This window comes from Oncorhynchus masou, chromosome 11 (assembly GCF_036934945.1).
Source record: "Oncorhynchus masou masou isolate Uvic2021 chromosome 11, UVic_Omas_1.1, whole genome shotgun sequence".
Lineage (NCBI taxonomy): Eukaryota > Metazoa > Chordata > Actinopteri > Salmoniformes > Salmonidae > Oncorhynchus > Oncorhynchus masou.
The window spans coordinates 42,387,220-42,414,899 of record NC_088222.1 but is presented as its reverse complement, the minus strand read 5'-3'; the positions used below and the strand labels follow the sequence as shown (position 1 = coordinate 42,414,899).

At 43.4% G+C, this 27,680-nt stretch overlaps 1 protein-coding gene across 1 annotated transcript in view; it reads left to right on the top strand.

Moving 5' to 3' along the window:
• LOC135548718 (rho GTPase-activating protein 32-like) overlaps positions 1–27,680 on the top strand; it is a 226,397-nt gene that overhangs the window by 186,931 nt on the left and 11,786 nt on the right. Inside the window, 5 exon segments of the mRNA XM_064978581.1 lie at positions 11,734–11,883; positions 21,458–21,560; positions 24,901–25,045; positions 25,896–25,978; positions 27,179–27,286. Of these exon segments, the coding sequence (XP_064834653.1) occupies positions 11,734–11,883; positions 21,458–21,560; positions 24,901–25,045; positions 25,896–25,978; positions 27,179–27,286 (589 nt within the window).

Here is a 27,680-nt window from a genome sequence, read left to right as displayed (position 1 = left end):
ACGTACACTGACCAGCTACCCATGCATGGAAAATGTTCTCTGTCCTTTTAGCCAGCTTACTGGGATTTAGATTTCTACCTCTGAAATGTCAGAGTGAGCCGATTGAAAGAAGTCCTTTGCAGTTGGCTTCACCTCTGTATGGAGATGCCTTTGAAATTGCCGATCGGAGTTACTGTGTAAAGCCGACATGGATCTCTCTCTCGAAAAAAAAGTAGGCATTTTTGACTTGAGTGTAAAAGGACATCTGCAAACTGTCTCACTTGGATGAAGGGTTATGGTGTAACTGGACTGTTATGTTACTTTAAGTCTGATCCACTCCTTCAAACACTGAAGTCTGAGCTACAGTGATCAGCTCTGCTCCTTTCTCCAGCCTGACTGCTCCAGTAGGGCAGGCGTTTGTCCAGATGTTCTGAACCTGCTACTCTTTCCATCCCCTACTTCCTCCGTGGGCTGGAGATGGCTTCCTGTCTGGAGACCAGTATAGTGACTTGGGCAGCTGTGAGGAGCACAAACAAGCCAAGACAGCTGGATGTGTCTATGAGAAAAACAAAGTGAGAGATAGAAGGAAGGAGAGAGAGAATGTGTGAAGGAGACAGTAAGATTTGTCCTGCTTCTGCCCATGGGACCTTGGTCGACACGTCCTGGGCCGTGAAACTATGTTAGGCACAGAGACCTAGTGTAGTTTGAGCCTGTGAGGAATGATGTGGGGGAGATTGTATTGGAAACTTAAGCCCTCATTCTCTTTCATGCGGGACCAGGGTGCTCTCGCACCTACAATGACCCCTTAGGGTCATGTTTTTGGTGTGCACACAACCTGTGCATAGTATGCCAAGGTGAATACAAAGGGAATGGTTTGTTTCATGTAAGCTACTTTTAGGAGGGGGGGTTTGAGAGTAACTGAGTAATCAAGGCATTTCCCATGTCAGTTCATTTGAGAACGTCAAACCATATTACACAGTTAAGTCTGTGTTCGAGTGGAGAGATTGAGAAAATGTTACCTGAGTCTAAAAGGGGAGCTTAGTCTTCACCCTGCATGCATTGAATGCACATAGTGTGTACAGCTCCACAAAACAATGTGTGGTATGTTCTCCCACTATATTTATTGCTTCTGTAGCGTTGGTGCCCTGTAATATTGACAGATGTGTTGGTGCAGGAATAGCAATCTTTTTCAGAGGTGGAGTTTGCCCTTGCATCAGAATCTGCCACTTCATAGTAAATAGAGGGTGTCCTTGTCGTTTGGCCTCAAGACAACTCCAACCATACTTTATTAGTTAAATTTTTTACTTTGAATTTCAATTGCTCCTTGATCACATGACGTAGACACTTCAAACCAACTTTGGATTGTTCACAAGGTAAGGACACGCATTGCACACTCTTTGCTTTTCCCCAAAAGCACCTTCTTAATTTTATATAAATATTGTATAAATATAAAAACTTTTCAACCACGTGACTTAACGTCATATCAACTGTCCATGTTGTACAACCTTTGCTTTTCTCATAAAATGATTCCTAAATGTTATACATATTTTTTTATTAGTTTACTGAACAAAAATATGAACACAACGTGTAGAGTGTTGGTCCTATGTTTCATGAGCTGAAATAAAAGATCACAGAAATTGTCCATACGCACTGAAAGGGTATTTCTCTCAAGTTATGGGACCAAATTTGTTTACATCTCTGTCAGTGAGCATTTCTCCTTTGCCAAGATAATCCATCCACCTAACAGGTGTGGCATATCAAGAAACTGATTAAACTGCACGGTCAATACACAGGTGCATCTTGTGCTGAGGACAATAAAGGCCACTCTAAAATGTGCACACAACACAATGCCACAGATGTCAAGTTTTGAGGGAGAGCGCAATTGGCATGCTGACTGCAGGAATGTCCACCAGAGCTGTTGCCAGATATTTGAATGTTAATTTCTCTGCCATAAGCTGCCTCCAATGTCGTTTTAGAGAATTTTGCAGTTAGGTCCAACCAGCCTCACAACCGCAGACCACGTGTATCGTATCATGAGGGCGAGCAGTTTGCTGGTTTCAATGTTGTGAACAGAGTGGTGGTGGAGTTATTGTATGGGCAGGCATAAGCTACGGACAATGAACACAATTGCATTTTATCAATGGCAATTTGAATGCACAAAAATACCATCAAATCAATTTTATTTGTCACATACACGTGTTTAGCAGATTTTATTGCGGATGTAGCGAAATGTTTGTGTTTCTAGCTCCAACAGTGCAGTAATGTCTAACAAGTGATATCTAACAATTTCACAACAATACACACAAATCTCAAGTAAAGGACCTAAGGCCCATTGTGAGGCCCGTTTTTAAGGTATCTTTAGCCAACAGTATTCTCAGTCATGTGAAATCCATAGATTAGGGCCTAATGAATTTATTTCAATTGATTGATTCCTCATATGAACGAATGTCTGGTGAATATAGATTCTCAAACCAACTTGACCACTGTGAGAAACTTGATTTGAACACTTTTGTTCCAAGACAGTATATTATTTCCTAACAAATATGCCACTTTGAGGTGGAAGATCGATTAGATTTACACGTACTTGTATGTGGTTCGAGTTGTTGTGGGTTCGTGTTGAAGCATGATATGGTGGTTATCATCATCGAAGTTAGATATATTTACACAGCGAATGGCAAATTATTTAGTCATTCTTATTATACTGCAGACACCATGACATTGATCTATTTTCAGCATCATTAAACTATACGATGATTGCGAGTGACATTTTCATATTCCTGCCTGCTCCCATAAAGAGAGGAATGAATGACCCAATTTGAAACAGAATTGCGGTCGTATTCCACATAGATTGGCACAGTGTTTCCATGCGTTGTCTTGTGAATGTAGTTTTGTTGTAAACTGACACTGAAGGGGCTGGTCATTAACTGAAAGGGAAAAAAGGAAAGAATGGTTGAAGAAACTTTGTTTGGGGGGCGATTGACGAGCTGAGGAGCGAGGCGCACACTTATCCGAATTCTCTTTCGACTGCTATTCACTGTCCATTGGTACTGTACCATAGGTTTTGTGATTTAAGTTTAGTCAGCGGTGTCTTTTGAAGTAATTAGTCATAAACCAAATGATAAGGAGTTGCCGTTAGAGCAACAGCTTCTGGAAGGAAATGTCTACTGTTGATCTTGGATTCCCTATTTAAAGTCCCATCATCAAGTGAGAATCCCACTGCGTTTCGCAGGTAAGAATGTATTACGGTCTGGGATTTAATTTGTTTGAGTCTAGTACAGTGTGCACTCCAGTAGAATGGGGTTTGAATCTGCCCGTTAATGATTTGGTACCTTTTCACCACTCATTGATTGACAACCTGAAATGACGTTGTCGTTCAATGAGCTCGAGCCGTTTTGTTGATCTTCTCTGAAATTCTTTCAGATGCTTTTGATTATTTTCGATCACCAAAGACAGATTCACGTGAAGTTATTGTTACAATGTAACAGTCATGGGGCAGTCCTGTCATGAAAGGAACTTTGGCAGTTGAAGCACTTATCTACTTCCCCAGAGTCAAATGAACAGTTTCCACTAGTTCCAACAGCCACAAAGTCAGACATTGCTATATCGTAAAAATGTATGTAAAATAAAATGTATCTTAAAGGTTAAGCATGTGGTTAGGGTTAATGTTAAATTCACATAAAGACGAGGAATTGTAGAAATAGGTGCGGTTTATGACTTGTCTGTGGTAACTAGTGACAACCAGTTTGATGGACGTGGCTAACTATCATTAGCGCAATTGCTAACATACATTACATAGCTCTTGAAACTCAAATCAACCCAAACATTCCTTTGACAATTACCCTAAAATGATTATTTGCCTCCTACTGAGTTTAATGAGGTACCAGCCATTGCCCAACTATGTATCGGGTTACGTTGAGACTGCTTTCCCAGCTCGTTACCTTCAATGACTGAGCAAATTGTGATGGTCTGTTAAAATTCAACAGCCGTTAGTGTCTTGCAGAAGTATTCATCCCCCTTGGCATTTTTCCAATTTAGTTGCATTACAACCTGTAATTTAAATTTATTTTATTTGGATTTCATGTTATGGACATACACAAAATAGTCCAAATTGGTGAAGTGAAATGTGAAAGAAAAAAAAAATGACTTAAAAGAAAAAGTGGTGCGTGCATATGTATTAACCCCCTTTGCTATGAAGCCCCTAAATAAGATCTGGTGCAACCAATTACCTTCAGAAGTACGATAATTAGTTAGATTGCACACAGGTGGACTTTATTTCAGTGTCACATGATCTCAGTATATATACACCTGTTCTGAAAGGTCCCAGAGTCTGCAACACCACTAAGCAAGGGGCACCACCAAGCAGGCGGCACCATGAAGACCAAGGAGCTCTCCAAACAGGCCAGGAACAAAGTTGTGGAGAAGTACAGATCAGGGTTGGGTTTTTAAAAAATATCAAACTTTGAACATCCCACGGAGAACCATTTAAATCCAGTATTAAAAAAATGAAACAATATGGCACCACAACAAACCTGCCAAGTGAGTGCCGGCCACCAAAACTCATGGACCAGCAAGGAGGGCATTAATCAGAGAGGCAACAAAGAGACCAAAGATAACCTTGAAGGAGCTGCAAAGCTCCACAGCGGAGATTGGAGCATCTGTCCATAGAACCACTTTAAGCCGTACATACCACCGAGCTGGGCTTTATGGAGGAGTGGCCAGAAAAAAAGAAAAACAATAAGAAGAATAAGCTTCAAGAAAACAATATTAAACACATTTGGTGTTCGCCGAAAGGCATGTGGGAGACTCCCCAAACATATGGAAGAAGGTACTCTGGTCAGATGAGACTAAAATATAGCTTTTTGGCCATCATGGAAACCGCTATGTCTGGCGCAAACCCAGCACCTATCATCACCCCGAGAATACCATTCCCACAGTGAAGCGTGGTGACAGCAGCATGCTGTGGGGATGTTTTTCATTGGCAGGGACTGGGAAACTGGTCAGAATTGAAGGAATGATGGATGGCGCTTAATACAGGGAAATTCTTGAGGGAAACCTGTTTCAGTCTTCCAGAGATATGAGACTGGGATGGAGGTTCACCTTCCAACAGGACAATGACCCTAAGCATACTGCTAAAGCAACACTCATGTGGTTTAAGGGGAAACATTTAAATGTCTTGGAATAGCCTAGTCAAAGCCCAGACCTCAATCCAATTGAGAATCTGTGGTATGACTTAAAGATGAGCTGTTGACCAGCGGAACCCGTCCAACTTGAAGGAGCTGGAGCAGTTTTGCCTTGATGAATGGGCAAAAATCCCAGTGACTAGATGTGCCAAGCTTATAGAGACATATCCCAAGAGGCGTGCAGCTGTAATTCCTCTAAAAGGTGGCTCTACAAAGTATTGACATGCTCAAGTTTTCATGTTGTAGTTTTTTACAATAAAAAATATTTTTCATCTTCAAAGTGGTAGGCATGTTGTGTAAATCAAATGATACAAACCCCCCAAAAATCAATTTTAATTCCAGGTTGTAAGGCAACAAAATATGAAAAACGCCAAGGGGGGTGAATACTTTCGCAAGCCGCTGTAGTTAAGTGTCTTATAGGCAGACCTATTCTATTTCTATGGTTCAAACTCCTTCACAATTCCCTTGTGCTCGCATTTTCATTTCACCGTTCATCTCCCCTGAGTTGTGGCAATGACATCATATAATGACATGCATTAAATTGATTCATAGCTTTGCAATACCACATTGATCCTTTAGAGGTAAATTTGGCTTTTCAGTTTAAATGTCATAAATCTTATCTCGCTAAAGGCTAAGATGGATGTCTTACAAAGCAGCTTCATGGGGACTTGCTGAAAATAAGACGTCGGAATGAACTCTCTGGTCCACCCAAGATATGTTTTGTGGTTCATCCGATGGCCTTGATGACGTCGTCCCCACAGTGACCGTACATACCCCAACAAGAATCCATTTACTCCCTGTTCCCCCAAGACTTCATGGCCAAGCACGACTCCAACACCATCAAGTTTGCCGACGACACAACAGTGTTATCCCTGATCACCGACAACAATGAGAGCCTATAGGGAGGAGGTCAGAGGCCTGGCAGTGTGGTGCCAGGATAACAACCTCTCCCTCAACGTTATCAGTACAAAGGAGGTGATTGTGGACTACAGGAAAAGTAAGAACGAGAACACTCACATTCTCATCAACAGGGCTGTAGTGGAGCAGGTTGAGAGCTTCAAGTTTCTTGGTGTCCACATCACCAAAGAACTGTCATTTTCCAAACACACCAAGACAGTTGTGAAGAGGGCACAACAAGCCTATTCCCCCTCAGGAGACTGAAAAGATTTGGCATGGGTCCTCAGATCCTCAAAACGTTTATACAGCTACACCATCGAGAGCATCCTGACAAGTTGCATCACCGCCTGGTATGGGAACTGCTCGGTCTCTGACCGCAAGGCACTACAGCGGGTAGTGTGTACGGCCCAGTCCATCACTGGGGCCAAGCTTCCTGCCATCCAGGACCTCTATAACAAGAAGTGCCAGAGGAAGGCCCTAAAGATTGCCAAAGACTCCAGCCACCCTAGTCTGCTACCACACGGCAAGTGGTACCGGAGCGCCAAGTTCTTCTTAACTGCATTGTTGGTTAACTGGCTCACATGGACACCACCGGCAATTAAATACATTTTTGGGCCACAGCTTGCATATAATTGGAGAAGACCATTAAACTGTGTTAATGTATTAATCTCTCAATGGTGTCATTTTTCAATATTCTATAGCAGTTTTCCCCATGGAATACCATAGGACCTGCCTTGGTGAAGAATGTAAACATTGTCTCAAGGCAGCACAATGATCCCACTCTATAAAAATGCTTCCAATCCAAAACAGTTCAGAACAGTTGCTGCAAATATTATGACTACATTTGGAGATATTTTGTTCGTTCTGCTCTTTGGCAAGTGTTTTTTCGGGTGTTCGTGCACACTTAATTTTTTCTCAAGGCAAGCTGAAGTCGGTAGCTGAAGGCTCCACCCCTTTGTTGGTGATTGGTCAACGGTTTGTTGTTATTCACTTGAGAACTACTGCACCAAATATCTAAGGTAAAATTGTGCGAATAAGATCTCCTCAAATGTATACTCAAGAAAATGTCATAAATTTTCATCTTCTATTAATTCTGACTATTTTTGAGGAAGTGTATACTGGCTACAGCATCTCAAGATGGACAAACTATTGACGCTTTTTTCTCATTTTTCAGGCGAATGTGTATTAAGGGAGTTTGCGAGCACACTGGTTCGCACCAGCCGAGTAGAGGTATGCGGAAGGCTTTAAGAGAGTCTGTTGTAAAGAGGGGGGTGGGGGAGGGGGTAATTGAGCAGGTAACTGGAGTGTGAAGCCTGCTGATCGTGAGTAGGTTGCAATAAGGCTCTCCTAATAGAACATGAGGTTAACATAATAGATGGATTCCGTTTACATTTCTCTCCAGTAGTATTGTTGGGCTGATGTTGCAAGGAGATAAGACTTCAATCGACAGACTTATATCCATTGGACTTACTTGGAAATGCATGGTTTAGTTTCATGGCAATCTAAGCAACCTATCTCAACACTTACTTTGACCTTGCGGTTTGCGTCTACGTTCGGCCTGCACGCATTCTTTGAAACGACCGAACCTAATGGAATTGAATGTGGCTGTTGATGCGGGGCCGATTGCAGAGAAGGAGCGTGATGTTTGCTTTTACGCCGGTAACGGTTACTTTACCACACATCCGGTCCCAGAGCGCACTGGAGCCTCACGTGTCACGTGTGCCCGAGCAATCGCAACCGTTTTGATAGCTCACAGTCTATGGCCTCCATCCAAGCTTTGGCTCCTCTTCGTTTTTCTCTCTCTCCCCCTCTGTCATCCTTTCTCCCTCTCCACATGTTAGGTCAGCAGCAGCTGTCATGGCGTGCAGAGAGTGGAATTTTTCCTGCCCCAGAAGGAACAGAAGAGGGGAAGAATATTTTTTTTTAAATACAATTGAGATCCTTGTATTTCCCACTGATATTCTGTTCCAAACGATTCCCTGGATAATCTTGGGAATGGCCTGAGTAGGAGAAACAAAAATGTTGGCAGGAAATCTGGTTAATTACGAATAGCTTTATCGATCGATTTTGACTGAGAGGATAGCTATGCAAAAGTGCTAAATGGAATGTTGTTGTTAGTGGTCAGACCAAGTCATTATTATTCGAGTCACAACCAAACATGAAACAGAAATGTCTAAGTGTAATAAACGCTACGGCGATTGAATGATGAAACGCCATCAATTATTGTAGGATTAGATGGAATATAGATTTACCACATATGCATTTAAATGTGTAAAAGCACCCGCAAATATTTCAACAAGAGAACAAAGCGCCATCCACTAGCGGGAGTTCGCCACAGTAATAATACATTTTAACAACAAATTCCAAATGCAACCTAAGTAAAATATCAATTTCAAGCAATTTTGAAATACCAAAAAACCAGTATGCCTGTGCTAGTAATTGTTGCTTGATGCCTCATTGCTAGTTAGATTGCAAAGTAAGTACATTTTCTTGATCACCAAACAATTGTTGGAGCTGCATATTTATTTATTATGGCAATCCTCGCTCCCTACAATTTTGATATTTGCGCTGCACAGCATATCAGCAATCTGTCTGTTAGCTCACCCGATCTGTGTTGATTAACAGTTTGCTGGTCCAATCAGAGGACAGAGTGTGTTTCACTAGCCAAGGGGGACGCTGCGGCTACTCACTCTGGCTGCATGGAGAGTCATTCAGAGAGAAACTGCCACAAAATGAATAACAAAATGTTACAAAACCTGGCCAGATAATTTCAAGTCATTAGTCTCAAGTCGGAGCCCCGAGTCATGAGGCCCAATTTCAAGTCTCAAGTTATTTTATTTTATAGTCCATAATTGTTGTTAGTGCCCTCTACACTGGTACTTAACTGTGAACATTGTAAAGATAAAGAACAGACAGTAGCTGCTTTGTGTTGACTCTGACAGTCATGAATGAAAAGTGTGTCTGTGTGTGCCTCTGCAGCCAGCATTATGTTGGCATATTTCACAATGCTGCTTACAGTGCCTTACTAGTTCTAATTAATGACGCTTTCCTTTCAAAATGTCTAAAGTTTTATTACTGTATGAGCATCCTGAAATATCATTACATTCAGCCACACCAGTTTTATCACAACAATGCTCCCCATAACTGTCAGAATTCCACATATTTTTGAATGCCAGTTGATTTTTTTTTTTGTCCTAGAGTTTCTCATGCAGATCTCAGGGTGAGACTGCTGGCTTTAATTTGACTTGCTGTGGACCATAGAGACTTCCACCCTGTCCAAGCATCATGGGAGCCATCTAACTACCGCTGACTATGACTCAGACATTTGATAGGTTTCCAGATGCATACCATGATATAAGAAGCTTTCAGCAACCGCTGAGAAAGTTGCATCACCCCGTTCATCTAGCCTGAGAGTTTGTGTTGCAGAGTACAGTGTGTTGCTTTACCCGATCGTGTGCGATAGTTTAACCATATGGTTTTCACTTTGGAGGCTTTTGCCAAAGATGTATTAAACATTGAGCTCATCATTGTCCCGCAGTCAATTCGATTCTCTGAAGAGCATCTCTCGAATTGTCCCATTCGCTGTCTGCGGAGTTGACATTGAGCAGAGCAATCTTCAGACTTGTGCTCCTATGCATTTCAGTTGATGTGGTTTCCTAAATAACAGTGACAGTTGGTGTAGGCCTGTGCAATTTCTCCATCGGCACCCACTTGTTATGCAAAGCCTTGTTGATGCCTCAACAGTTGGTAAACAAAGGTGCTTCAGCAGTTTGTGGTGGGATACAGCACCAATACATTTTTCACTTTCTCACAGGGGAAATCCTAGCTCCACTTAGCTTTGAAATGGAGCAAAACAGAAAGTTTGGTTCATGATTTAGAAGCAATGTGCTTCTCATCAATTGTACTCAATATGAACACAAGTGAAAGTGCTTTCGACTATATACTGTATGTCTGGTAGGGCTGAGCCCACTTAGTCGACTGATCGATTGTTTGGTTGATAGGCTGTTGGTCAACCAATATATATATATATATATATATATATATATATATATATATATATATATATTCATTTTTTTGGGCAGTAGCAAAAATATCTACACTGAGCAAAAATATAAACGCAACATGTAAAGTGTTGGTTTCATGAGGTGAAATAAAAAATCACAGACGTGTTCAATACGCTCAAAAAGCTTATTTCTCTCAAATGTGCACACATTTGTTTGCGTCCCAGTTAGTATGAGTATTTCTCCTTTGCCAAGATAATCCATCCAATTTACAGGTGTAGCATATCAAGAAGCTGATTAAACAGAATGAGGTGAACCTTGTGCTGGGGACAATAAAAAGCCGTTTTGTCACACAACACAATGCCACAAATGTCTCAAGTTTTGAGGGAGCGTGCAGTCGGCATGCTGCCTGCAGGAATGTCCACCAGAGCTGTTGCTAGATAACTGAATGTTCAGTTGCTACGCTGGACCAATTGTGCGTTGCCCCATGGGTCTCCCGGTCGCGGCCGGCTGCGATAGAGCCTGGACTCGAGCCCAGAATCTCTAGTGGCACAGCTAGCGATGGAGTGCATTAGACCACTGCGCCGCTCGGGAGGCCATGGATATTATTTTTATCGGGATATTTTCTTCCTGCAGGCTGCAACGTTTTTATTAGTTGGTTTTATTTAGGCTGTTTTTACAAAGTTAGCAATAGAAGTAACTTTTTATTTTTATCATTTTCATTTAGATTTTACTCTAATTTTGATTAACCACAAGACTGATTTGAAGATAAGACATTATTATAAATTAAATTCAACTGTTCCAAGAAAATGTGCATATGAAAACCATAACTGGCACGCAGATCGGTAGAAAATAGTAAGATAAATTGGCATTCCACATGAAAGGTTGCCGTCTCCTCCTGTATCCTATTACTGGCAAAAGCAGAACCTGCGAAAGCCAGCAGGAGCGGGAGGAGGATGGTCAGGTTTTTCTTGGTCTCTTGCTCCCTCTTCAGTCATTTGTTTTATTTCATCCAACAGAGCATCAGACAAGCTCAATGCATATAGTTGATTTTATTAAAAGTGTAGATTATTTGTTTGTAGAGGGAATGTTGGTTACCCTGCAACGTGTCAGCCAATGCGGACGGCTTATTTGTGTTCCGTTGGAGAAACGCTATTCTCCTTTTGGGGGAAAATATGGCTCTGTGATCTACACTTTGCAGTGGAGGATTTGTGAACAAAGGTTTGTGGGCATGCCAGCTCCATTGTTCTCTCCAAAAGCTGTGGTTTTTCACTAGATAGCTTTTCCACATTTTTCCCAGTGGATAAAACAACTGGGTCCATACTTGAATGGCTTAGACCTATTTCCAGACCCATTGATTGTCTTGTGAAGCTTGGGTCAGCCATGTTGTAAAAGGGCTGGCATGAGAAGAAGAAAACAAAGTTATTCACAGGGACTGGCTTATTCAGACTTATTCCCACCTCTGATGTGTTTTGTTTACGTTGAACTTTGGATTGAACATTTTGCAAAGATCTAATGAACGCATGCTGACTTCACTGGTATGCATGCATCACTTTGCACAGCTCACCATTTTAAATGCGTTATTTCATGCTGCGTAGGCGGGCAACACCAGCTGAACACCTGCAAGTGGGAGAGTGTGTATTAAGCATGTTGTGTGTTTCTCTGTTTCCCGGCAGTGTCTAAAAAGCACGGGAAGCTGATCACGTTCCTGCGCACCTTCATGAAGTCCCGGCCCACCAAGCAGAAGCTGAAGCAGAGGGGAATCCTCCGGGAGAGGGTGTTTGGCTGTGACCTGGGAGAGCACCTCCTCAACTCGGGCCACGATGGTGAGACTTCCACTCTTTCACTGTCTCTCACTCACTCTCTTTCTCTCGCGTTCTCTCTCACACACACGTACTCTCAGAAGTTCTTCTGCTTTGACCTCATTTGTGGTGTTTTTTGGCGACTTGAAACGCACACGTGCAAAAACTAACATGCTGAGGGGTGTTTTCAGAATGAACAGTCGCCCTTCTTTGTGCAATGTGGTCACTCGCAGTGTGGTAAAAGGGTGGACTAGTCTCCACCTAACATTGCTGTAATGCAAGGATCGGCTCAAACTTGTCTCAACTCCGGTAGAGGCGAGAGCAATGTTGAGCTGTTGAGAGTTCAGGTGGGCTTTCACGCTTCAACAAACAAAGGAGATGAGGGCTACTCAACAACAATGACAAAAATCATGAGAATGGCTCAACAAGAAAAACTTCCAAAAGGACTAACTCGAGATAAAAAGGAGTTGGAGCATTCAACAACGAAAAAAGGCACTTTAATCCATTGTATAGGATGCAAACAGATGACAGACGTTTCGACGTCAATCTGATGTCTTCCTCAGAGTGACCTGACCATTGCACTTAGCTCCTATTTATAGCCCAGTGGCCTATTGACACACAATGTAAAAAATAATAATAATAAGAGATATAGTGTCTAAATATACATAGGTGATATTTGGGTGTCTGAATCAGGAGACAGAGACCCTAAAAATCAAGGCAACAACATTGTGAAAATGAGGACAGTGAAAAATCATTGTTTAGCCCCTTTGGATCCACAGTGTCTGAGGAGTACTGCCAGAACACCTCTTTGTTTTAATTTACTTACGATATCACCTCCTCGGTGAAATTTGACACATTCTATGGGTACAAAGTGCAGGGAAGAAGGTGAGCCATGATTGGCTTCGATGCAGTGGCACGCAATAGCATAGTCCGTGTTTTTATTTCGAATAGCAGCCTTATGTTCTGCGATGCGAAGATTCAATGCTGAAGTTTGACCAATATAGAGTAAGCAGCCCAGCAGATGCATTTGAGCAGGTATATCACATTTGTGGTGCTACAATTACTGACTCTTTACATTTTGTGTTCTTTACCTGTTCTCGGGTAAACAGAAGCGAGGGTGGCAATGTTGTGAACTCTTGTACATTTGGATCACTTTTGAGGATGTTCCTGTGTTTCAATACAATGGATTTGACGCAACCGGCACATGGGCTGTTCTCTGTGGAAAAAAGCAAACGTGGGGTTGTTTTGTCCTGGTATCTGTTAGTGTCAGTAAGTCCACTTTGACGCTCAGTCTCTGAATTTGAGATTGTGGTCAGATAAGTTAATGTAAAAAATGTACTCTTGAGGTTGAGCTGTTGTTCATTGACCCATACAGCTCGATGGGCCGGGCATGCAGAGTGAACCCGACCACCCCCGGTGCCCAGGGAGGGTTGCCACAGCAACTGAGGTGGCTTACAGAAAGTGTAGTGGTCTAGTTGGCAGTGTGGTTAAAGGGATATTTCACCTCTCCACTGATTTGGAGCTTGAGGGATCTGGCAACACATGCTTTGTTTGCCCCCAAATCCATCCTGAGCTGTCTGTTCTGTCAGCCGTCTTCACCACTACCAGCCTCTTCTGCTCTGTTCAGATTGGCCGCCATCACACTGCATTACAGTGGCAGGACTCATACTGTTGCACAAGTACAATACTGCCCATGTCGTCAGTGGTGTGGCTTTAGGAGAAGCAGGCATCCGTCTAGGAAATAATACTCTAATTTATGGGGTTTTCTTTGGCAATTTGTATGCTACGTACATAGCACATATTCAGCTTATATTTGGATGGCAGCGGTTTTAGATGCCGTTCAGTCTTTGTGAATGAAGAGTCAGTCCTCAAATCACATGCCTTGAGTTGTCCTCATTAAATAAGCACGTGCTGTGTTTGTTTACACACACATCTGTCATGTGAGAAAGGAGATGACAGACTTGCGATCTCAGACATGGTAACTCTTATGACGGACAGCCAGTCAGAGCCGTCGGAACGGCGATAGATGTCAAACGACACAACCATACTTTACCTTTCAAACTGGAGCAGAGCAGTGCTCCCCAATAGTAACGAGATAGGGGATGGCATCAGGGATAGATGACATGACATCACTGCACAGCTCCGGAGATGACATCTGTCCTGACTTTATGGGTCAGCCTCAGTTGCTGTATGTCTGTATGAGCAGCACAGCTTTCATACCAAGCTGTCAAATGTCTTGTTTGAATGTCACATAAATGCAGGCCTCGACAAATGTTATATGATGTCATAAGCCAGCTTCTCCCTCGTGTGATGTGCTTCAGGTAACTCCTCTACCGTTGACTATCATCATACAGTTGAAGTCGGAAGTTTACATACAACTTAGCCAAATACATTTAAACTCAGTTTTTCACAATTGCTGACATTTAATCCTAGTAAAATTCCCTGTTTTAGGTCAGTTAGGATCACCACTTTATTTTAAGAATGTGAAATGTCAGAATAATAGTAGAGTGATTTATTTCAGCTTTTATTTCTTTCATCACATTCCCAGTTGGTCAGAAATTTACATACACTCAATTAGTATTTGGTAGTGTTGCCTTTAAATTGTTTAACTTGGGTCAAACGTTTCAGGTAGCCTTCCACAAGCTTCCCACAATAAGTTGGGTGAATTTTGGCCCATTCCTTCTGACAGAGCTGGTGTAACTGAGTCAGGTTTGTTGGCCTCCTTGCTCACACATGCTTTTTCAGTTCTGCCCACAAATTTTCTATGGGATTGAGGTCAGGGCTTTGTGATGGCCACTCCAATAGCTTGACGTCCTTAAGCCATTTTGCCACAACTTTGGAAGTATGCTTGGGGTCATTATCCATTTGGAAGACCCATTTGTGACCAAGCTTTAACTTCCTGACTGATGTCTTGAGATGTTGCTTCAATATATCCACATTTTCCCGCCTCATGATGCCATCTATTTTGTGAAGTGCACCAGTCCCTCCTGCATCAAAGCACCCCCACAAGATGATGCTGCCACCCTCGTGCTTCACGGTTGGGATGGTGTTCTCTCGGCTTGCAAGCTCCCCCTTTTTCCTCCAAACATAACGATGGTCATTATGGCTGAACAGTTTTATTTTTGTTTCATCAGACCAGCGGACATTTCTCCAAAAAGTACAATCTTTGTCCCCATGTGCAGTTGCAAACCGTAGTCTGGCATTCTTATGGTGGTTTTGGAGCAGTGGTTTCTTCCTTGCTGAGCAGCCTTTCAGGTTATGTCCATATTGGACTTGTTTTTACTGTGGATATAGATACTTTTGTACCTGTTTTCTCCAGCATCTTCACAAGGTCCTTTGTTGCTGTTCTGGGATTGATTTGCAATTTTCGCGCCAAAGTATGTTCATCTCTCGGAGACAAAAGGGTCTCCTTCCTGAGCGGTATGATGGCTGCGTCGTCCCATGGTGTTTATACTTGTGTACTATTGTTTGTACAGATGAATGTGGTACCTTCAGGCATTTGGAAATTGCTCCAAAGGATGAACCAGGCTTGTGGAGGTCTACAATTTTTTGCTGATCTCTTTTGATTTTCCCATGATGTCAAGCAAAGAGGCACTGAGTTTGAAGGTAGGCCTTGAAATGCATCCATGGGTACACCTCCAATTGACTCAAATGATGTCAATTAGCCTATCAGAAGCTTCTAAAGCCATGACATGTTCTGGAATTTTCCAAGCTGTTTAAAGGCACAGTCAACTTAGTGTATGTAAACTTCTGACCCACTGGAATTGTGATACAGTGAATTATCAGTGAAAAATGCACAAAGTAGATGTCCTAACCGACTTGCCAAAACTATAGTTTGTTAACAATACATTTGTGGAGTGGTTGAAAAAGGAGTTTTAATGACTCCAACATAAGTGTATGTAAACTTCTGACTTCAACTGTACATGAGTCTTAAGAATTGTATTTTCTTCACACGCCAAACAAGTTAAGAGACTACAGATTACAAAGACGGAACCCAATAAAGACAAAACTTAAAGGAAGAATCCTTACTGCCGAACCCATATAAAAACAGGATGGTATTGCTGAGCCACTTTCACCTCCATATGTTGTGTTTGGAACGGGCTGTGGGAAGTTTAACCTGTACCTATAGGTGCTATCTAGAACCTTAAACGGTTCTTCGACACTCCATATAGGAGAATCCTTTTTAAAACCCTTTCCACAGAGGATTCTTCATTGAACCCAAAAGAGTTCTATCTGGAACTCCTGGGGGGACAGCCCCCTTTTATCCTTTATTTTTCTCCCCTCTCTCCTCTCGCTCCCCTCTCTCCTCTCGCTCCCCTCTCTCCTCTCGCTCCCCTCTCCCCTCTCGCTCCCCTCTCTCCTCTCGCTCCCCTCTCTCCTCTCGCTCCCCTCTCGCTCCCCTCTCTCCTCTCGCTCCCCTCTCTCCTCTCGCTCCCCTCTCCCCTCTCGCTCCCCTCTCTCCTCTCGCTCCCCTCTCCTCTCGCTCCCCTCTCCTCTCGCTCCCCTCTCCTCTCGCTTCCCTCTCCTCTCGCTCTCCTCTCCTCTCGCTCTCCTCTCGCTCCCCTCTCTCCTCTCGCTCCCCTCTCTCCTCTCGCTCCCCTCTCTCCTCTCGCTCCCCCCTTCTCTCAATTCAATTCAAAGGGCTTTATTGGCATTGGAAACATGTACATTGCCAAAGCAAGTGAAATAAACAATCAACATTACACTCACAAACATTTTGAAAGAATATAAACATTTCAAATGTTATATTATTGGCTATGTACAGTGTTGCAACAATGTGCAAATAGTTGTAGTATTAAAGGGAACATAAACAGATGAATATAGGGTGTATTTACAATGGTGTTTGTGCTCCACTGGTTGCCCTTTTTCTTTTGGCAACACGTCACAAATCTTGCTACTGTGGTATTTCACCTAATAGTTGTGGGAGTGTATCAAGATTGGATTTGTTTTCAAATTCTTTGTGGATCTGTGTAATATGAAGGAAATATGTGTCTCTGATATGGTCATACAGGAGGTTAGGAAGTGCATCTCTTCCCTTGAGAGCCAGGTCTGCCAATGGCGGCCTCTCTCACTAGCAAGGCTATGCTCACGGAGTCTGTACATAGTCAAGGATTTTCTTAATTTTAGGTCAGTCACAGTGGTCAGGTATTCTACTACTGTGTACTCTCTGTTTAGGCCCAAATAACATTCCAGTTTGCTCTGTTTTTTTGTTGTTGATTCGTTCCAATGTGTTAAGTAATATATTTTTGTTTTGTCCTGACTGTGGTTGGGTCTAATTGTGTTGCTGTCCTGAGGCTCTGTCTGTTTGTGTTAGTGAGCAGAGTCCCCATACCAGCTGGCAGAGAGGACTCTTCTACAGGTTCATCCCTCTGTAGGTGAGGGCTTGAGAATCACAGATTTTTAGGTGATTGTAGAATTGAATTGCTCTTCTATGGATTTGATCATTCCGGGAATGGTCCTAATTCTGCTCTGAATGCATTGTTTGGGGTTCTACGTTGTACACAGAGGATGTTTTTACAAAATTCTGCATGCAGATTCTCAATTTGGTGTTTGTCCTATTTTGTGAATTCTTGGTTGGTGAGTGGACCCCCGCCCTCACAACCATAAAGGGCAATGGGTTCCATAACTGATTGAAGTATGTTGAGCCAGATCCTAATTGGTGAAATTATATGTTCCTTTTGATGGCGTAGAAGGCCCTTCTTGCCTTGTCTCTCAGATTGTTCACAGCTTTGTGGAAGTTACCAGTGGTGCTGATGTTTAGGCTGAGGTAGGTACTGTTTTTTACAGTGTCCAGGTGAAATGTGTATTTATTGTCCTGGCAACTGGACCTTTTTTAGGACAAATGTTATTTTTGTCTTACTGAGATTACCTGTCAGGGCCCAAGTCTGACAGAATCTGTGCAGAAGATCTAGGTGCTGCTGTAGGCCTTCCTTGGTTGGGGACAGAAGCACCAGATCATCTGCTAACAGTAGACATTTCACTTCAGAGTCTAATAGGGTGAGACAGAGTGCTGCAGACTGTTCTAGTGCCCTCGCCAATTCATTGATTTACTGGGCATTCGACCCCTTGATTTTTTCCAGAATTTGTTACGTTACATTCTTATTCTAAAATTTATTAAATAGTTTTTTCCCTCATCAATCTACACACAATACCTCAATGACAAAGCAAAAACAGTTTTTTAGAAAATTGTGCAAATGTATAAATAATAAAAAATAAACATCACATTTACTTAAGTATTCAGATCCCTTACTCAGTACTTTGTTGAAGCACCTTTGGCAGCGATTACAGCCTCGAGTCATCCTGGGAAAACGCTACAAGCATGGCACCTGTATTTCGGGAGTTCCTCCCATTCTTTCGGCAGATCCTCTCAAGCTCTGTCAGGTTGGATGGGGAGCGTCGATACACAGCTATTTTCAGGTCTGTGCAGAGATCTTCAATCGGGTTCAAGTCCGGACTCTGGCTGGACCACTCAAGGACATTCAGAGACTTGTCCTAAAGCCACTCCTGCATTGTCTTGGCTGTGTGCTTAGGGTCGTTGTCCTGTTGGAAGGTGCACCTTCGCCCTAGTCTGAGGTCCTGAGCACTTTGGAGCAAGTTTTCATCAAGGATCTCTCTGTACTTTGCTCCGTTCACCCTTTATCCTGACTATTCTCCCAGTCCCTGCTGCTGAAAATCATCCCCACAGCATAATGGTGCCACCACCATGCTTCACCGTAGGGATGGTGCCAGGTTTCTTCCTGATGTAGCTCTTGGCATTCAGGCCAAGGAGATCAATCTTGGTTTCATCATATATGTTGACGAGGGTGGGGCTTAAGCTGAATCACTTTCTCAGCCCTTGGCCCTAAGGAAAGAAATCTGTATTTTTTTTTTGCAAATTTTAATCTCACACTTATTGTTTGTGTACATGGCTTTTATAACGTCTTATGTGTTTTCCACCCCAACACTGCTTTCTGTCAACTTATATAGCAGACCCTCATGCCAAATTGAGTCAAGCTTTTTTGAAATCAACCAAGCATGAGAAGACTTTGGTTTTGTTTTGTTTGTCAATAAGGGTGTGTAGGGTGAATACTTGATCTGTCATACAGTAATTTGGTAAAAAGGCCATTTACATTTGCTTAGGACATTGTTTTCACTTCTGTTAATAATAATGCTGAGAATTTCCACAAGGTTGCTATTGACTCATATCCCACATATCCCATATCCGATAGTTATTTGGGCCGAATTTGTCTCCACTTTTGGATTTGGGTGAGCTGAGGTGAGGATGATGTTAGTGTTTAAGTGTAGCCAATTGTAATTTTTATTCTGTATATTTTATCGGGCTCCCGAGTGGTGCAGTGATCTAAGGCACTGCATCTCATTGTTAGAGGCGTCACTACAGACCCTGGTTCGATTCCAGTTTTTTCTATTTGATAAGGAAGCTGAGAGGTCAATTATACTATTAAGGCTTTGTACTGCCACCTTCACTACTGCAGTAAAATGTTTTGTCCAGGAAGTTGTTTAAAAGGCATTGGATTTGTTGTTGGCTAATTGTTTTCTGGTAATTTTCCACATTACTTTCCATCCATGTGTAACATTTCATAATAGTAGGCAGTTCAAATCAAATCAATGCCTCATGATTGAGTATTGCTCTGTTCAAGTAGTCTGCGATTTTGCTGTTAGGCTGTAACATAACATAAAATGTGGAAAAAGTCAAGGGATCTGAATACTTTCCGAATGCACTGTAGGTAGCACACAGGAGGACATTTTTCTCAGATAATATCCTTATTAATTTCTAGCCAGATTTTTTTTTAAATCCTTTTTTGATTAATTTAATAAAGTAGGTTAGGTCTGCTCTATACCAAATTAGCGTGCCCCCCGAGTCTCTTCCCTGTTTCACACCTGGTAGTTTGGTGGATGGACCACCAGCTCTATGTAACCTAGAGGGCAACCAGTGGGTCCATCTCCTCTATACCATGTTTCTTGTAAGATGACAATGTCTGTATTTATGATTTTGTTGGTGAAGTCTGGTTTCTTGCTCCTTAGTCCAAAGGCAGCTAACCTCAGACCTTGTATATTCCAGGATGAGATGCAAAACGTTTTGTGTTTCATAGTATCTAGTGTTATTTGTGTGGTTTAGGCTCGGACCATTGGGTGTGAGCTGAGCATCTGGTGCATGCCTCTTAGGTCGCGGGGTGGGATGTGGGTGGGTGTATTAGTGGGGGTGGGGCCTGTGTCTGCTCATGGCCTGGGCATATGTGTGGCTGTCATGGTGAGGTCCTTTCTGCAGGGGTGGGGGGCATGGTGGGGCAGAAGGGGCATAAGACTGATCTGGGGAGGGCTTATACAGTGGGGCAAAAAATGTATTTAGTCAGCCACCAATTGTGCAAGTTCTCCCACTTAAAAAGATGAGAGAGGCCTGTAATTTTCATCATAGGTACACTTCAACTATGACAGACAAAATTAGAAAAAATGATCTTTAATGAATTTATTTGCAAATTATGGTGGAAAATAAGTTTTTGGTCAATAACAAAAGTTTATCTCAATACTTTGTGATATACCCTTTGTTGGCAATGACAGAGGTCAAACGTTTTCTGTAAGTCTTCACAAGGTTTTCCCACATTGTTGCTGGTATTTTGGCCCACTCCTCCATGCAGATCTCCTCTAGAGCAGTGATGTTTTGGGGCTGTTGCTGGGCAACACAGACTTTCAACTCCCTCCAAAGATTTTCTATGGGGTTGAGATCTGGAGACTGGCTAGGCCACTCCAGGACCTTTTTTGCCCCACTGTATAAGGTGTAGCTAGGTTTTGGGGAGGGGTCGAATGGTGGGGGCGAGGATCCTCTTGGTGCGGGTCCTCCAGGAGGGGTGTCTCGCAGTTCTGGGAGGGTGTCTCGCTGGTCTGGGCAGGGTGTCTATTTCTCTGTTGCCCCTGTGTATGGTGCTGGGGCTGCAGATCGGGGGATGTCCTTCAAAGTCCTGGCAAAAGTGGGGAGACTGCTGCTGGGTGTTTGGACAGCAGAGTTTAGCCACTTGGGGTTATGGAATAACTTTCCCCATCAATGTATTCCCCATTTGAGTCCATGAGAAGCACGATCTCTGGCTTTTGTGTGGGGGTGTTGTCAGGAGAGCTATCTGGGGGGCTGACAGGGCAGTTTGAAGAGGTGTGATCACTCGCTCGGGGTGGGGGAGTCGTCACCAAGGGAAAGCTTGATGCCCTTTTTGAAAGCAAGGGTTGGTATGATGTGAAGCTGGCAGGCCTTGGTGTCAGGCAGCTCAAAGCTTTGCAGACTTCAACTTTCAAATATTGCCTTTTGAAAATCAACTTGCGGAGAATGCCTTTTTATTTGGTTTTCTCCACGTTGTATTCTCGGTAGTTCATGTTGAAGTTCATGTTTGTCTTTATCAGAGAACATCAAATCTTCTCTCAATGCAAAAACACTTTTCCCTGGTGTTCCCCTGGGGAAGAATATGTGCTCTTTCTTTAGAAAGGAGGAAGACAGAAGGTGCCTCTTTTCGACCTTGCAGTGTTCCGGTGCACATCTATTGATTGAAGTAGACTTACCCTTTTTAAAGTTGTCTGAGTGTCTTGTGTTCTCTTGACATTGTGTTTTCTGCTCCAGTTCCCCAGGTACTCAAGAGCTGCACGGAGTTCATCGAGAAACATGGCGTGGTGGACGGCATGTACCGCCTCTCTGGAATCGCCTCCAACATCCAGAAACTACGGTAAGACACACACACACACACACACTGATTTCACAGTGCTATCCGTTAAACATGGGTCTGCAACATAGGGCGTTCATAGACTCATAATCTCAAGTGTACACCCGCCACCAACTTCTGAGAATTTGTTCTGTTCTGCACAAAAGCCCTCAGTGGACAGAGAAGGCAAAGGTATTTTTAAAACATCATGAACCTTGACTACCAGGTGGCATTGTACTCAATATCAGTTCATGTTCATGAATACAGCTCTCGTCTCAGTAAGTAAAGGGTGAAACCCAACTCCTAAACGTAATGCACTTGTGCCATACATGTCAACAAAATTCCATCAAAGATAACTTGCACTTTCAACGATCTTTTCCTTGGCATGCGAAATGTGGATTTACCCCTGTGTGTGGGCGCTGTGGGCATCCCTCAACAACACGTGTGGGTGGGTGGGTGCGTGTGTACATGTTTGTGCGTGGGCATCCCTCGTCAAAAACCTGTTGACTGGCTGTGGAACATAACCCCTAACTGTTCTCTTCCCATTTTTGCACTGTTCATTTTGCCCTCAAACAGTCCAAGTAAGTGACATTGTTGCACACTGCCAACTGAGAACTCACAGTATCTCACTCTGTAATTATAACATTTTAGACTGTGAAGAGGAAGGAATGTTTGGCGTCTTGAAGCCAAGCGTGAAATGGTGTGGGTTTTTTTTGTAGTATTTTATGGGGCTTTTCTTTTTTTCTTTTTTTTCTCCTGAATAAGTATAATCCTAAACCTGCAATAATTATTTGCATGGTTTAACTCAGGATTGACATTTAGGACCCATCTTAAAATGTAGATTTCCAATTGTTAAACCCACTGTTGAATATCCCAACTGCAACTTTACACCTTGGTTGTCTAGGATTACATCATTAATATAATGTGGCATTTATGACAACACCATTATTCCGCTGAATGTACAAAACATGAGGAAAATCGGCTCTTTCCATGACAGTGACCAGGTGAATTCAGGTGAAAGCTATGATCCCTTATTGATGTCACCTGTTGAATCCACTTCAATCAGTGTAGTTGAAGGGGAGGAGACAGGTTAAAGGAGGGTTTTTAAGCGTTGAGACATGGAATTGTGTATGTGTGCCATTCAGAGGGTGAATGGGCAAGACAAAATATTTAAGTGCCTTTGAACAGGGTATGGTAGTAGGTGCCAGGCGCACGGTTTTGAGTGTGTCAAGAACAGCAACACTGCTGGGTTTTGCACACTCAATAGTTTCCCGTGTGTATCAAGAATGGTCCACCACTCAAAGGACATCCAGCCAACTTGACACAACCGTGGGAAGCATTGGAGTCAACACGGGCCAGCATCCCTGTAGAACACTTTCGACAACTTGTAGAGTCCTTGCTCTGACGAACTAAGGCTGTTGTGAGGGCAGAAGGGGTGCAACTCAATATTTGGAAGGTGTTCCTAATGTTTTGTGCATTGAAAAGCGCTCAGACAATTTCATCATCTCTGATGTTTGAACAAAGAAATTAGGGTTTGTTTATGAAGTAAGAGTTATTGATGGCAGCTTCCCGTTAGAAACTTCTAAACATTTATAAAGGGAGTGTCCTGTCCAGAACGCTCTGTTTATTTACATAGTAGTTCATATTCCATGGATTTAGCATGAATTCTTCAGGTCACAAAACTCAACACAGAACAGTATGACAAACACATGAAAATGTATGCACTCACTACTGTAAGTTGCTCTAAATAAGAGCATCTGCTAAATTACTCAAATGTAAAACTAAGATGAAGACATGAACCAACACCTCTTTGCAATGGGAGGAATGGTTCTATTTTCCTCTCTTGATTTGTCTATATCTTTCTGTTACTTTCTTGCTCGCTCTCTCTGTCCATGAATCCGTTTGTCTCTCCCACCCCATTCTATCCCTCCCCTCTCGCTCTCCATCCATGTCGTTCTATCCCTCCCCTCTCGCTCTCCATCCATGTCGTTCTATCCCTCCCCTCTCGCTCTCCATCCATGTCGTTCTATCCCTCCCCTCTCGCTCTCCATCCATGTCGTTCTATCCCTCCCCTCTCGCTCTCCATCCATGCCTTTCTATCCCTCCCCTCTCGCTCTCCATCCATGTCTTTCTATCCCTCGCCTCTCGCTCTCCATCCATGTCTTTCTATCCCTCCCCTCTTACTCTCCATCCATGTCGTTCTATCCCTCCCCTCTCGCTCTCCATCCATGTCGTTCTATCCCTCCCCTCTCGCTCTCCATCCATGTCGTTCTATCCCTCCCCTCTCGCTCTCCATCCATGTCGTTCTATCCCTCCCCTCTCGCTCTCCATCCATGTCGTTCTATCCCTCCCCTCTCCATCCATGTCTTTCTATCCCTCCCCTCTCCATCCATGTCTTTCTATCCCTCCCCTCTCCATCCATGTCTTTCTATCCCTCCCCTCTCATCCATGTCTTTCTATCCCTCCCCTCTCCATCCATGTCTTTCTATCCCTCCCCTCTCGACCCATGTCTTTCTATCCCTCCCCTCTCGCTCTCCATCCATGTCTATCTATCCCTGCCCTCTCCATCCATGTCTTTCTATCCCTCCCCTCTCGCTCTCCATCCATGTCTATCTATCCCTCCCCTCTCCATCCATGTCTTTCTATCCCTCCCCTCTCGCTCTCCATCCATGTCTATCTATCCCTGCCCTCTCCATCCATGTCTTTCTATCCCTCCCCTCTCGCTCTCCATCCATGTCTATCTATCCCTCCCCTCTCCATCCATGTCTTTCTATCCCTCCCCTCTCGCTCTCCATCCATGTCTTTCTATCCCTCCCCTCTCCATCCATGTCTTTCTATCCCTCCCCTCTCGCTCTCCATCCATGTCTATCTATCCCTGCCCTCTCCATCCATGTCTTTCTATCCCTCCCCTCTCATCCATGTCTTTCTATCCCTCCCCTCTCCATCCATGTCTATCTATCCCTCCCCTCTCCATCCATGTCTTTCTATCCCTCCCCTCTCGCTCTCCATCCATGTCTATCTATCCCTGCCCTCTCCATCCATGTCTTTCTATCCCTCCCCTCTCGCTCTCCATCCATGTCTATCTATCCCTCCCCTCTCCATCCATGTCTTTCTATCCCTCCCCTCTCGCTCTCCATCCATGTCTATCTATCCCTCCCCTCTCCATCCATGTCTATCTATCCCTCCCCTCTCGCTCTCCATCCATGTCTATCTATCCCTCCACTCTCCATCCATGTCTATCTATCCCTCCCCTCTCGCTCTCCATCCATGTCTTTCTATCCCTCCCCTCTCGCTCTCCATCCATGTCTTTCTATCCCTCCCCTCTCGCTCTCCATCCATGTCTTTCTATCCCTCCCTTCGCTAGGCATGAGTTTGACTCGGAGCAGATCCCCGACCTGACCAAAGACGTGTACATCCAGGACATCCACTGCGTGGGCTCATTGTGCAAGCTCTACTTCCGCGAGTTGCCCAACCCCCTGCTCACCTATCAGCTCTACGAGAAATTCTCCGTAAGGACATGCTCTTGGCACAGCACGGGGACTTCACTCTGAGTGCCCTTCTCCACCCAAAACAAAAACATCACGATTTCTCACACTAACATGCTGCTGCCGCTTGGCGTCCCCCTAGTTACAACGAGCCCCTTCTGTTTTGGTTTGAGAGCTCTACAGTGTTGCAATGTTGCGTAGTGCCCTTGGCCCAAGAGGAACCCTGCTCTGTCTCTTTGTGGATAGTATTTATTAGGTTTCGCATTGTCCCGAACTGGTGTCCAATTTCCATGTCCAAAATATTTTTCTTTTTTTTCTTCTCTGCCTCTGTGGGGGGTATGTTCAAGACCCTCGCCAGGACCAAGTGTCAATTATCTCAAGTTTAAGTACTCTATATGTTATGAGGGTGAGCTAAACTGACACTTTTCCCCACCGAAGTAAAATATGAAAATTGTCATAGGCCCTCAGTAATCACATTCTCGATTTACCAAAGACCAAATACACTGTTGGAGGGCTTATCTTGGAACCCCCACTCCAAATCTAAGCGCATGGCACCCACTTTAAACGACTAGTATTACAAATGCAAAACTCACTCTGACTTCAAATAAAACCCCTCACCAAACAAAATGGTCTTGGCTGGAGGCTGTAAAGATGGTGTAAATGTTTGCTGGTTGCTATGGAAGAGAGGGGGGAGGGTGGCGGCGGGAGTGTTCTGTCCCCTTGGCTTAGCCAAGCGGTGTGCAAGTGCCTCTACACCGGCCCTGGCCGACTGACTGCGTGGAGGTGTCGTGTTAATGAAGCACTTCTTAACACAGAGGCACTGATCCCTACCACTCTCCTCCCTCCATTTCCCTCATTCCTTTCCGCTCCACAGGAGGCCGTGTCAGCAGCCACAGACGAGGAGCGGCTTATCAAAATACATGATGTCATTCAGCAGCTGCCGCCTCCGCATTACAGGTTAGCGCAAAGCCACGCTGCCCCCTGCAGTAACACACAGACTACAACACGCAGTGCTGTCTCCATAACAGGATGTCAATCTATGTCAATAAACGCAACATTTTCAAAGATTTTACTGAGTTGCAGTTCATATAAGGTAATCGGTCTATTGAAATAAATTCATTAGGCCCTAATCGGTGGACTTTACATGGCTGGGAATACAGATATGTATCTGTTAGCCAGAGATACCTTAAACAAATAGGGGTGGATTAGAAAACCAGTCAGTATCTGGTGTGACCACCATTTGCCTCATGAAACACATCTCCTTTGCATAGAGTGGATCAGGCTGTTGATTGTGGCCTGTGGAATGTTGTCCCACTCTTCAATGGCTGTGCGAAGTTGCTGGATATTGGCGAGAACTGGAACACGTGGTCGTACACATTATCCAGAGGCCTGTTGGACGTACTGCCAAATTCTCTAAAAATGATGTTGGAGGCGGCTTATGGTAGAGATATTAACATTACATTCTCTGGCAATAGCTCTGGTGGACATTACTGCAGTCAGCATGCCAATTGCACCCTCAACTTGAGACATCTGTGGCATTGTGTTGTGACAAAACTGCACATTTTAGAGTGGCCTTTTGTCCCCAGCATGATCATGCCATTTAATTAGCTTATTGATATGCCGCACGTGGATGGATTATCTTGGCAAAGGAGAAATGCTCACTAACAGGGATGTAAACAAATTTGTGCAGAAAAATTTAGAGAAATTAGCTTTTTGTGCATATGGAACATTTCTGGGATCAACACTTTACATGTTGCATTAATATTTTGGTTCAGTGTACATTTTTTTTGCGTTGGGAAGGGTGTCAAACATTAACAATGATATAGACACATTATATGAACTACATGACCAAAAGTATGTGGACAACTGCTCGTTGAACATCATATTCCAAAATCATGGGCATTATTATGGAGTTGCCCCCCCCCCCCTGGTCCCCTCCACTCTTATGATAATATCCATATCCATTCATTTGAAAGGGTGTCCACATATTTTTGTGTATATATAGTGTATATTATACAAACATAATGGATGGTTAATGTATTCCACTCAAACAGTTGCAGAACCTTATGATCTTATACAAGTAGGTAAAACATGCTTCTGTAGAATTAGTCATAGAACTGGTGTAAATGTGTGTTTCATCCCCCATCCTGTTCTCAGGACTCTGGAGTTCCTCATGAGGCACCTGTCCCAACTGGCCACCTTCAGCTACATCACCAACATGCACAGCAAGAACCTGGCCATCGTCTGGGCCCCCAACCTATTGAGGTCAGACAACGTCATGTTATTGTTCATATCTCACCAGTGTAATCAATAGTACTAGTACATATAGGTTGCTCTGAGTAACTGCAGTTGATCTTGTACTGAAAATAGCTATGATATGACGATTTACGAAAACAAAAGATTTCTTCCGCATTTCGTCAGCCGGTTTTTGTCATGCAAAAGACTGCCGGTCTCACGGTAATTGAGCGTTAATTAACATAAACGTGTTTAGTATCTCCAGGCCTTTCACACATACAAGCCACTTGATGCACGCCTTTGGAACACCTACATTTAAAAGTATAATACATCCGTTTAATAAACACCGTCACAATACCTCTATTTGTTTTAGTCCAGTCTAAAGAAACATGATATGAGGAAAATGTATTTCAGAAGAACAGAA